This window comes from Chenopodium quinoa, unplaced genomic scaffold, assembly GCF_001683475.1.
Source record: "Chenopodium quinoa cultivar QQ74 unplaced genomic scaffold, ASM168347v1, whole genome shotgun sequence".
In the NCBI taxonomy this organism is placed as follows: Eukaryota; Viridiplantae; Streptophyta; class Magnoliopsida; order Caryophyllales; family Amaranthaceae; genus Chenopodium; species Chenopodium quinoa.
This window is the reverse complement of record NW_018744949.1, coordinates 265,382-278,557: the sequence shown is the minus strand read 5'-3', so window position 1 is coordinate 278,557 and position 13,176 is coordinate 265,382. Positions and strand designations below refer to the sequence as shown.

Here is a 13,176-nt window from a genome sequence, read left to right as displayed (position 1 = left end):
TTTTTTTTAAAAAAAACGTAGAATGAAAGTGGCACAAATTTTTTTTTTGGGTGATGAGAGAGTGTTTTTTTTTTTTTTGATCAAGGACAATATTGTCAATTCAATGAAAATTTATGGGCTTTAGTTGATAATTTGTAGGCGATGTTTAGTAATCCACTAGAAAATTCTCCAACTTTAAGACATAATACTAGGGATCGAATTTCACGATATAAATAAATACTGTTGGGATGTAACGGAAAAAATTAAAATGGAACAAGGGTAAAGTAAGTGGTTTTAAAATGTTTTTGTTTTATGAGAACAGTTTTCTCCGTCAAGTCATGTCATTCTCTCTCCTCCCTCCTTTTTCACTCCTCTCACACACTGACTACTTCTCAGACTCACCCTCATCTTCTGCCATTCATATTCTCTCTCCTCTTCTCATGCTTTTTTCTGAATTTCATCTTCTCTTCTTCCTTCTTCTTTCCTCCGTCTTTCTCTCTCCTCTCTTCAACCCTATTTTGAGTTCTTCATTCAAGCGGCTTCTCAGCCTTCTCTCCTCCATTGAAGCAGCTTCTTAGGTAACTTTTTTTTTTTTAATAATTGAATTTCAGCTTAATCTAGGGTTTACTTTCATTCTATTGTCAATTTTATTGTTAGTATAGTCAATTTAGGGTTCTTCTAAGGTAGATTAATTGAACTATTTGTTGGAATTACTCAAGTTTATGAAAGATTATAACTAACGAATTTGTTGCTAGAATTTTACTACGTATAATTTATGTTTATATTCTTAATTAATCCCGAAGATTTTTATGTGATAATTGAGTCAAATTTTGTTACTTATGTGTTGAAGAAAGCTTTTCAATTTTATTTTATTTATTTATTTATTTTTTTCCTGGGGTTCAAGGGTGAGTAGATAAGGTACTTGTTCTTATTTTATTTGTTTATATTTTCTTATATATTTTGGTTATCATTGTATAAAATAAATTGGAATGTGGTAATTGAAAAGTTGGTTTTTGTATGTCATTTTTTAAATATGAAATTCTAATTCTGAAGCACATTATTGAACTCTGAATTATTTTGTGCTACTGTTTAATTGCTTGAGATATGCTTATTACTACTGGAAATTGTCAACAGAAATGTATGAATTTGTTAAATCGAAAATGTTAGGGCGTTTTTCTTTGCTGAATTTTATCGCATGTTGACTGGTTTACTATGTGTATCTCTTGTAATTATCAAATTCATTCTTGCTTTCCTGGAAAAATGTATTTATTAGTTAATCTAGTAAGATTGAAAATTTGCTTCTCTTAGTATGGAGTTTGTTTCTGTTGGAATGGTTGGTAAATATATATGATGTCGAAGTTGATGATTGTATGTAATTACATTTAGGCGCATGATGAGGAGTTTGAAGTTATGGGCAATGACGTTTGCACCTCGAGATGAAGGAGAGGCAGCGTTGGACAACTGAAGAGGACGCGTTACTAAGTGCATATGTTAAGCAATATGGTCCAAGAGAATGGCAACTTGTCTCCCAGCGAATGAACACACCCCTTGATCGGGATGCCAAGTCTTGTTTAGAGAGGTGGAAGAATTACCTAAAACCCGGGATTAAGAAAGGTTCACTCACAGAGGAGGAGCAGCGGCTTGTAATCCGTCTCCAAGCCAAGCACGGGAATAAATGGAAGAAGATCGCCGCCGAGGTGCCAGGGCGTACTGCTAAAAGACTAGGCAAGTGGTGGGAGGTGTACAAGGAGAAACAGGAGAGAACTAAAAAGGAAACCAGCAAGTGCTTCGAGCCAATTGAAGAGGGCAAGTACGACCATATATTGGAAACTTTTGCTGAGAAGCTAGTGAAAGAACGGACACCCCCTGGGCCAACGTTTCTTATGGCAACCTCCAATGGTGGTTTTTTACATAGTAGTGATCACCCCCCTCCCCCTGTGCCCCCTCCACCGCCAGTTACTTCTACCACAACGATGCTCCCTCCATGGCTTTCACCCTCTAATGGAGTGAGGCCCCCATCTTCTCCTTCTGTTACTTTAAGTCTCTCGTCTTCTATTGTCCCTACGCCTGCCCCAACTGCAGTGGCTTGGCTTCCACAAGAAAGAGTACTCCATAATATTGATAACTCCCCTCTTACTTTGGGCTGCTTGCCATCTTGTCCTGGGGCACTTCCTGAGCAGATGATCATGTCGGAGCTCATGGATTGCTGTAGAGAATTGGATGAAGGGCACCGTGCTCTGGCAGCTCATAAGAAGGAAGCTGCATGGAGATTAAATAGAGTGGAGCTTCAACTAGAGTCAGAGAAGGCCAGTCGAAAGAGGGAAAAGATGGAGGAGATTGAGGCAAAGATTAACGCTCTCAAGGACGAGCAGAAAGCTAGCATCGAGAGAATCGAAGCAGAGTACCGGGAGCAGCTTGCTGGGCTGCGGAGAGACGCTGAAGCTAAGGAGCAGAAGCTGGCTGAGCATTGGGCTACTAAGCACATGCGGATTACAAAGTTACTTGAACAGATGGGCTGCAGGACTCGGGTCTCTGAACCTAGTTGATTCTCCGGAGCAAAATGGAATACTATATCTATTAAACTACATATTGTCTGCTTGTTTGCATTGCTGATCAATTGAACATTAGTTTGCATTTTGTGCACTTGCTGTGTTTGCATTGATTTCTTTCAATCATAATATTGATTCTTCAACTACCAGGTCTTGTATACTTGTAAGAGAATGCTGCAACAAGGGGGCAGAATTACCTCCCAATGTAGCTGTATTGTCAGCAACTTCGAAAAGTGATCTAGTTGATTGTGAGAAGTTTTTGTCTCTCATTTATAGATGCTTATAAATTGTTCCTCTTTAGTTTAGATCATACTCATAAAAAAAAACTGTAGTTGAGATTAATAAGGAAAGAGTGGTTATGGTTTAAATTATAGATGTGAATTTTTCCTAATTAGTAAGTGATTCTAAATGATGGATTCTGTGTTTTCTCAAAAAAAAAAAAAAAAATTGATGGATTCTGTTTTTTAAGAAGTCTTAACTTAATAATTTTCCACGTGTCCTATATTATTATCTAGCTAAGCTCTTTTAGTTGGTGAACTTACTCAATTTTCGTTGACTTGTATTTGTTAGTGTGTTTTGCCATGTCTTGCTTCTTTAATGGCAATGCAACATCTTTAAAGATATTAATTCTCAAACCTAGAAAAATCCTTTTAAGTGAAAGGTGGAACTGGCATGATAATCTAGTTAAAACTATTAAAACTAAGTAGAATATTCCAACAATTGCGCTTACCCTTTGCTTGAACTGTCCAAGAACCTCCAAGAACTTCAATAAAATCATCAAGAATTACCCAAGAAAGGAAATTAACTTTCAAGAATGAACTGAGAACGTGATTTTGGAAGCTCCCGCATCAAATTCATTTCCAATTTAGACAAGTGAGTAAAAACACGAACATATTCATTTGGTACTCCTCCGGTTTATTTTATAAGTGTTACACTTAGCAACTATGGTTTATTTTTTTCAAGTTACACTTTTATTTGTAGCGAATAACTAGTACTTATGTTTACCTAAGTCTTACTCAATTATTATAGCTAAGCAAACCAAGAAAATGTCAAAAAAGTGACTATGCATGTAAATACTTTTGTTTTAAAGAGGAGGGAGTTAGAGAGTATGAGTTTTATTAAATATAATTGGGTCCCACAAAGTGGAATTGCATGTGATTATAAACGAATTAAAGGTTTCCATAATAAGAATAAAGTAAAAGTGAATAGAACTTAAAAAAAAAAAATAACATTTAGGAAAACGGAGGAAATACATTTTAATATTATTTTCTCTCTACTCATGGTCCCCTTTCGAACCCACAACAAATTTTTATTATTTCTTTTTTTATCACATTGGTTAATTTTCAACATAATATTAATTCACTATCATACTTTATACTTTTTTAATACCACAAATGCGCCACCTACATCTTATTATACAAGCTCTATATACACATGATGTGTGTGATAGTCTACAAAAAAAATGTATCTTAATTATTTATTATGATTTTGTCACACATATATAATGAAAAAATGTTAAAATATTATTTGAAAATAAATATATTATTTTGTGAATATGAAACAATGAAGGTATACAGCTGGGTTTGGCACCCTAGTTAACAATGTAGATGATATGAGTTTGATTGATAGTATTTTCTCGTTCACATATGAACATCAATATCAATGTGGAGCATAAAACGGTGTCAAATTTATTAACAATCATACATTAAGTTAATAATTAATGGAAGATGATCTCTATTGTATAAATTAATTGATTGATTTATAATTTAGACTTATGTATTAATTGCTTGATTGTATAAAAATATTTAAATAATGTAATTTATTTATTTTTGGACTTAATTTAAGTGATTGATTTTATTTTATGTAATTCTTTGCTGATTGATTTATTTTTCCCTTCTTTGCCAATTGATTAATTTTTAATTTTTTTAATTTTATTTTTTTTCGTTTTTGCTAATTGATTAATCATTCTTTGTAGATTTATTGACCTTGTGGTCTTTTAGGAGGGAAATATAATCTCCATCTTCGCTTATAAATAAAGATTAAAGTTAATTATATTGCATGAAATTATATGTCAATAAAATTACAACACTTAAAAAAAAAAAAAAAACAAAAACAAAAACAAAACAGAGAGATTACATAAAATTTCAAATTCAACTTGCATGTGTTGCTCTTTTTTCATTTTTGTATAATTTACATTAAATTTTCCAACATAGATTCAAAGCTAGATCATACATTGTCAATTAAAATTTGGAACATTTGTCAAAAATAAGCCAAATTTTGTCCAATTAGCTCAAAATAAGTTAAAATTTTGATTAACTAAAATAAGTTGACCTTTTAGAACTATTATCTTTGATTAGGTCAAATGACCTTCAACTTGTGCAACTAGTTGATTAGGGGATTTTTCCCTACCAATCACCATCTGACAAGTGGACCAATCAGGTTCCGCCATGTGTCCGTCACATGGGCCAATAGGAGCCTGCCACGTGTCAAGCAGTGATCCGTCCACCGTAGACCAATTACGGCACGACATGTGTCCTCCCCATGACACATGGGATAACCGGCCACCTAGGCCCAATCCTTGGAAAAAGCCCAGTCAGCCTTAGGTTTAACCTAAACCTAGGATTTGGCACACATCCCAAGGCATATAAATATGCACATTAATCCTCATTAAAGGGGATTGCGTTCATTACGCTCATTAATTACTCTCACCTAGAGAAAAACACTTTACCTTTCCGCATTAATTATTCCATAAACAAGTACTAACTTGACCGTCGGAGGCGGAGCTCCAACCACCCGGAGACTCCGTTTGTTTTGCAGGTACAGGCGTCCGGTTTCAGTCTCGGAATTGTAACTCTCCCGTAGGACATTAGAAAACCCCGAAACATTTTGGCGTCGTCTGTGGGGAGAGTACTTTTGAGATGGCATCAACGTCTGTACCGACTCCAGAAGAGAGGCGTCCACTGGACGACCCTCAAGTCTACTCAGATCATGATACTGAGAATGAGGTTGAGGTTGAAACACACACGGTCTCAGACGGGACCCTAAGGGCCCGGCGCACCCGTCACACCGAAAGGAAGGAACGGGTAGATCACCAAACTGGACCCAGTAATCCAGCCGGCACACCGCCTGATCAGCAACAGGCGGCTGAAGGGTCTGCTCCCATTACAAGAAACGAACTCATGACCTTCATGAGGGGGTTCAAGGGGGAGATCCAAGAGTTGATCAATAAGAAGACGCTTGCTCTCTCTAAGGAGCAGTCGGCTAAAAAACCTTCTCATTCAGGAAGAAGGAAGCCTGTTCAAGGTCGAGAGGCGACCCCCCACCCTAACTCTAGGAAGTGGGAGCCGCCTATGATTGACTTGACAAAGTATCGTTTTCCCTCACCAGGGAAGAGAAAGCCCATTCGTCATATACAAGCGGACGGGTCAAAGAAAACATACTCAGACGCTCGGCTACTCCTAGAGCAGAAGAAGAATGACCGATTGTCAGAATCGGCCTCCACTTCAGACTTCCAAGATAGTCTACACAATACCTCTATGAGGTATACTCAGTAAAATCATGAGAGTCAGCAGGCGGTACCTCCCGTCGGTCTGGATTTCATAAAGACCAGGCGGTACCAAACTTGCCATATGTACCGCAACAACAACAATATTTTTTGCAGCCACCTCTGTTTGGAGGACAGGCGGCAAAAAATGTCCAGCCTTTGGACTGGCAACTATGGTTGCTAAGGCTTGGAGAACAGCCGACCGCCTTCTCCAAGGAAATTACTGAGGCCGCTTAGCCGGCCAAAGTTAAAAATGTGCTAGTAGGCGCCTATGATGGCACTACTAACCTTGAAGACCATTTGATGGCGTTCACCAACCTAATGTACCTTCAAGGGTTGGATGATCCCACTTGGTGCAAGTGTTTCCCAGCGACTCTCAAAGGAATCGCACAACAATGGTTCGGCAACCTGCCGCCTGGTTGTGTGAATAATTTCAGGACGCTTGCTTACTTATTCACCTCCAACTTTACCATGAACATACCAGCAAAGAAGACAACCCTTGATTTAGGGACGATTCAGCAGGGTGAAAAGGAAGGGCTCCGTTCATACATCAGACGGTTCAACCTGATGAGGATACAGATTCAAGGGCTGCCGGATGAGGTAGCCTACACTGATTTTTTCAGAGGTCTTAAGGATGGGTCGACCTTCAAGTTTGGCCTAGTTCGAAAGAGGGTTGCGACTCTGCAAGAAGCTTTGATTGAAGCAGAAGCCTATATACAGGCGATTGATCTCTGCTGTACTGGAAAGCAGTCGGATGGACGGAGGTCCGACAAAAAAGAAGGCCGATCAAAGCAGTCGGCCAATAAAGATGATAAAAAGAGAAAAGAGATCTGGGCGGCCGATTTCTCTAAACAGCCGGCCCAGAAAAAGAAAAAAGAGTTCAAACCATACTCTCCGAAGTATGCGTTCAGCAAGGATAGTCAAGCTATCCTAAAAGAAATCAAGGGCCGGATCTCAATTGAGAAGCCGGCCCCCATGAAGGGTTCTGCAAGTAATCGGAACCAAGACAAATTCTGTCATTATCATGAAGATGTTGGTCATGAAACCAACGAATGCATCAGCCTCATGCGCTACCTGGACCGCCTGGCTGAACAAGGCGATCTTGACTCCTATGTCAAGAAGTCTAAGGGGAACACTTCCTCAAAGAACAAGCAGTCGGCCAAAAAGAATCATCAACAGGCCGACAGTTCTGATACAGATGATGCAGTCGTCTACACTATTGCAGGCGGCTTCTCAGGAGGCGGCCCCACTATCAGGGGCAATAAAGACAATATCAGGCGGCTAGATGTTAATTCCGTTCATCAAGAACGAACCGCCAAAAAGTTCGTTCCCAGAAATTGTCATCACAGAAGAAGATCTGGAAGGGGTTAAGGGGCCGCATGATGACCCCATTGTTATTGAATGCAAGGTGGCCAACCAAAGAGTTGGCCGAATCCTCATAGATACCGGTAGCTCCTCTGATCTTATCAGCAGCAAGTGCTTGGCCAAGCTCAAATACAAGGCTGACTGCATACATCCGGTGTCCCACCCTCTAGTAGGGTTTGGAGGAGGAGTCGTACACCCAGTAGGGCGAGTGGATTTACCCATCCGCCTGGGTGAGAAAGGGGAGGGCCGTTACATGGTGGTTCAGTTCTTGGTGGTTGAGGAACTCTCGGCTACAACATGATCCTGGGATGACCCACCCTGAATAATTCAAAGGCTGTCATTATCCCATCTCTTGTGCTGCTCAAATTCGAGAAAGATGATGGAACAGTTGGCTCCCTAAGGGGAGATTAGAAGATGGCTCGGGAGTGCTACCTCTCGGATATCAAACCCACTGTGGTGGCCGTCGGGCCAAGTGGTGAAAAGGCGGACCTTGAAATTGTCAAGGAGGATGCGCCTGCTCAAAAAGCAGGCGACAAGAAAAGAAAGGTTGCCTAATTGGGGGCCGAAAGAAAAGAAAGAAGATAGCAATCACTGGCAGAGTAGCGGTCAGATGAATTCCGCCCTCAGCCGGCTGGTGAGCATACAGACCTTGTCCTAGACGACTCGCGTCCTGACCGAACAATCAAGGTTGGGACGACTGCTCTTAAAATTCTGGGTGATGATTTTCACCAACTTTTGAAGGAATTCAAAGACATATTTGCATTCGAGGTTCATGAAATGCCAGGCATCAGTCCTGACCTGGCGGTACGTAAACTGGCTGTGGATCCAAAAAAGAAGCTGGTAAGGCAAAAGAAGCGGAACCATGGCGAAGAGAGGAGTCAGGCGGCAGCTGCCGAAGTTAAAAAGCTGCTTGATGCAGGATTCATTCGGCAATGTTACTTCCCAGACTGGGTGCAAATGTTGTACTAGTTAAGAAGCCGAATGGTACCTGGCGAATGTGTGTGGATTACACTGACCTAAACAAGGCGTGCCCCAAGGACAGTTACCCTCTGGCTAAAATTGACAGTCTGGTCGACTCAACAGCCGGCCATGCGTTGATGAGCTTCATGGAAGCCTACTCTGGCTTCCATCAGATTCCTTTGTGGAAGAAAGATCAGGAGAAGACGGCCTTCGTTACTGATCAAGGGCTATATTGCTACACGGTCATGCCGTTTGGTTTGAAAAATGCCCCGACCACCTTCCAAAGAATGATAAATACGGTCTTCTTTGACCAAATTGGGAGGAACGTCAAGGCATACATGGATGATATGATTTTTAAGTCCAAGCTTCAGACAGACCATCTGTCGGACCTCCGAGAAACATTCACCACACTCAGGCGGCACCATGTCATGCTCAATCCCAGGAAATGTGTTTTTGGGGTTGAGTCCGGGAAGTTTCTCGGATTCCTCATCAATCAGAGAGGAATAGAGGCGAACCCTGAGAAAGTGCAGACGGTCATTGACATGCAGTCGCCTCGCACCGTCCGAGAGGTTCAGAAGTTAACAGGTTGTCTGGCGGCTCTAGGAAGATTTCTCAGCCGGTCAGGCGACAAGTGCCTTTACTTTTTTCAGGCAATAAAGAAGAAGGCAAGATTTGAATGGGGGCCGGATGCTGAGGCGGCTTTCCAAAAACTAAAAGTTCACTTACATTCCTTGCCAAGGCTGGTCAGTCCCTTGCCCAAAGAAGTGCTTTACATGTATCTGGCAGTTTCTGACCATGCTCTAAGCGCTGTCCTCCTTGCTGAAAGAGACGGCTGCCAGCTCCCGGTCTACTTTGTCAGCCACGTGTTGAAAAATGCCGAGTTGAGGTATCCCTTAGTGGAAAAGTTCGGTCTTGCTCTCTTCATGGCCGTTAAAAAATTGAAGCCCTATTTCTTGGCACATGCAGTCGTTGTGTATACAGATCAACCGATCAAACGACCATTGACAATCATGGAGTCGTCAGGCCGGATGATCAAATGGGTAATAGAAATTCAGAGCCTCGAAATCACATTCGAGCCTAGGAAAGCAGTAAAGGGGCAAGCCTTTGTTGACTTTATTGTAGAGATGACTCGGCCCTCTGATTCTCAAATGTCAGACCAAGTCTGGAAGGTCTATGTGGACGGGAGCTCCACCTCAAATGGTTGCGGAGCAGGCGTCATATGTCAATCGCCAGAAGGCGATAGGTATGAGTATGCTTTGCGTTTCAATTTTCAAGCCTCAAACAATGAGGCAGAATATGAAGCTTTACTAGCCGGAGTCCGCATGTGCAAGGTGGCTGGGGCAAGAAAGATAGACGCTTGTTCTGATTCGCAATTAATAGTGAGTCAGTACAATGGCGAATACGAAGCGACTCATCCGGCCATGATCAAGTATTTACAGGCGGTACGACAAGCAGTCGGATCCCTTGATGATTTTCATCTGACTCAAGTACTGAGATCTGAAAACAACCAGGCAGATGCTCTTTCAAAGTTAGCGTCCTCGGCCTCCTGTGATGCTCCAAGAACCGTTTTCTGGGAGGTTATGGAGAGAAGAAGCATTGAGGAAGACCCTATTGGAATTTTAGATCGACGTTCAACCTGGATGGATCCAATCAGGGCATACTTAACAGACGGCATCTTGCCGGATGATCATCACCAGGCGGTCACACTGAAAAAACGAGCGTCCAGTTTCGAAATGATAACGGGAGAACTTCACAAGAGAGGGTACCTCCAACCCTTCTTGAAGTGTGTTACTCCAGAAAAAGGACGAGAGGTTCTAGAAGATCTTCACTCTGGTTACTGTGCTTCCCATATAGGCGTCAGGTCGCTTGCCCAACGAGCAAGGCGGCAGGGTTACTTTTGGTCTACTTTAGAAGCAGATGCAATGGAGATGGTGAAAAAATGTGACAAGTGTCAAAGGTTTGGCAAGTTAATTCACCGTCCGGCTACTGATCTCACTGCTATCCATAGTCCTCTACCGTTTGCTAAGTAGGGCATGGACATCCTGGGTCCCTATACGGCTGCTACAGGCGGCAGGAAGTACATACTTGTTGCAGTCGACTACTTTACTAAATGGGTAGAGGCAGAGGCCGTCAAGGGAATCAAGACGAAGGATGTGATTTCATTCATCTGGAAAAATGTCATCACTCGGTTTGGGGTGCCCATGTCTATGGTATTTGATAATGGTCCCCAATTTGAGACGCTTGTTCTAAAAAACTGGCTGGGAGACTAAGGCATCTCGCATTGCTTTGCATCAGTCGGCCGTCCTCAAGCAAACGGCCAAGTAAAAGCTTTCAATAAAATCATCTCAGACGGTCTTAAGAAGAAGATTGAACGAGCAGGCGGCCTATGGGCAGATGAACTTCCACATGTTCTCTGGGCCATTAGGACGACTGAAAAAGGGTCGACTGGAGAGACTCCATTCCTCTTAACCTATGGTGCGGAAGCTGTTCTTCCAATTGAACACTACGAGCCGACTCTTCAAATAATGCTGTATGACGAAGAGGCGAACTGGGAGTCCATGCGCCTGGCTTTGGACTCACTTCCAGAAAGAAGGGGCAATGCAGCCCTGCGCCATGAAATTTACCACCGGAGGATGACAAGATCATATAACAAAAGAGTACATAGGCGTCCACTCAAAGTGGGTGACTTTGTGCTAAGAAAAATGGAAGCAGTCGGTAGGGCTAATGAGTCAGGCAAACTAACTCCCAACTGGGAGGGACCCTACCGAATTTATGAAGAGGTCCAAGACTGCACCTACCACCTGGAAACACCAGACGACCAACCCTTGCCTCGAACCTGGAATGTAGATAATCTCAAAAAGTATTATTTTTGAATGATGTAAATAGCCGAGAGCTACTAATAAAAGTTTGCTATTTCACTTCATTTATTTTGTACTAAGAGGGGCATGCCTACTGGTAAAATAGTCGGCTACTCTCCATACTTTTTAAATACGCATTCGATAAAGAGGGGCAGGCCGCCTGTTCTATACAAACGGCTACTCTCTCATGCTTAGTTCACCAAAGAACTACATAAGGCCTAAGGCCGAAATGATCAGACCAGGCGCCCAGCCAACTGATCCAACTTTTAAAACTAATCCGACATGTCCCAACATCATAGCAGGCGTCTGGCGGCATCCATCCGGATGAAATTCGTCGCAGAGAGCTGCTCCCTTTTGGGTGGAACATTGTTCTATAAACTAATTACACGGCACCTATACGACTGTCTACTAAGACAACCACGTAGCCGTTTTTGAGACAAGGATAACTCTATCACTGGTCCAACGAGTGTTAGCAGTTAACATCCGCGTCGGATAACCGACTGTATTACTCGGGATACGTACAGCCGGTACCTTTTGAGTTAATAGCCAACAAACATTGGCGAATAAAGGGGTCCAGTCGGCTTCCGCCGTCTGGTACCTCTACTACTCAGACACAAGTGACGGCGACTAAGTAACATCAATATAAACTTATAGTCACTCCCTAAAACTTGGTTCGAAATCTAAAAGGTTTCTTGAACAGGAGAATTCAAACCCCTGTTTTTACTAAGTTATCGCATCTTGAGTAAATAACCAACAAAATTTGGTGAATCAAGGGGAATAGCCGGCCTATGCCGCTTGGTGCCTCTACTACTTAAGCATAAACATGGCGAGTGAGTAACCTCTAAGATTACCCATAATCACTCTCATAATTAGCCAGGATTCAAAAGGTATGACGGGACTGCCTGCCTAAAGGTGAACCAAAGCTCTCGTACCCATAACCCTGCTAAGATGTTTTCTCTTCAAACCAGACATATGTGAAGAGTTGGTTCACAGGATGACTGCTTTTTAGCAAACCAGAACTCAAGAACTCGTTCCACTTTCCTATCTCAAGATAAGCAAGCCTAACGTATTCACCAAAATATGTTAGTGTCCGGCTGGATAAATGGCCGACCGATCGCCTAACCTGGAATTAAGACAACCAGTCGTCTAGGGGCATAGGCAGGCTCTTATATTGTACCTGTTTGCAACTATCGGCCATACAAAACAGTCGGTATGCACGCAAGCGGATATCAAAGATCTTCGACACTTAGCAAAAATAAAAAGAAAAGCAAAAGAAGAAGGCAAGATTTGAAATTGATGAGCTAAGACGACCAAAAAGATGGTCGCTGAAATCATATAAACAGCTGGCCATATAGACCGACAAAAATATTCAAGACCCCGGCCCCCTGGCCGGGTAAAAAGATACAAAAACAAACGGCACGCAGGCCGAAGGAAAGTTGAGTACAAAGAGCTTCAGGGCTGAGGTAGGGTTTCGGTATTGTCGGCCGCCTGAACAACAAGAGGCGCCTGGTTCTGAGAGGCCTCCTTCTTGCTTGTTTCGGCATCAGGGGCCGCTTCTGTAGACGCAACTACCTCAATTGGTTGCAGGGCCACCACCACCTCTTCCTCTTCTTATGAGCTGGACTCGGCCGCCTGGTCTTGTTCAGCCGCCTGCTTCATAATTTGCTGATTGTACTATTTAGTACAAGCAACGAACTTCTTCTCCCAGGCGGCATAATGAGCTTTCGGGAAAAGAGCCATCCAAGTCATCTTCATAATTTGAGCCGAGTCCTCCATCATGGATTGGGCTAGCTCCATCTTCTTCTTTTCGGCCTTGGCCGAGAGCTCATCAGTGAGGCTCTTCTCCTGATGGACCAGGCGCTCTTTGATAGCAGCCAAGGATTTCTCCATGGTCTCGACCTGAGTCATTTTATGCATAAGC

The 13,176-nt window shown here is 42.3% G+C and overlaps 1 protein-coding gene across 1 annotated transcript; it reads left to right on the top strand.

Annotated features, from left to right (window-relative positions):
- Positions 1-241: 241 nt before the first annotated feature.
- On the top strand, positions 242-2,783 carry LOC110706232 (transcription factor AS1-like). Its single transcript, XM_021884125.1, has 2 exons — positions 242-557; positions 1,366-2,783. The coding sequence occupies exon 2, from the start codon at positions 1,416-1,418 to the stop codon at positions 2,523-2,525; it is 1,110 nt and encodes a 369-aa protein (XP_021739817.1). The 5' UTR covers positions 242-557; positions 1,366-1,415; the 3' UTR covers positions 2,526-2,783.
- Positions 2,784-13,176: the final 10,393 nt, after the last annotated feature.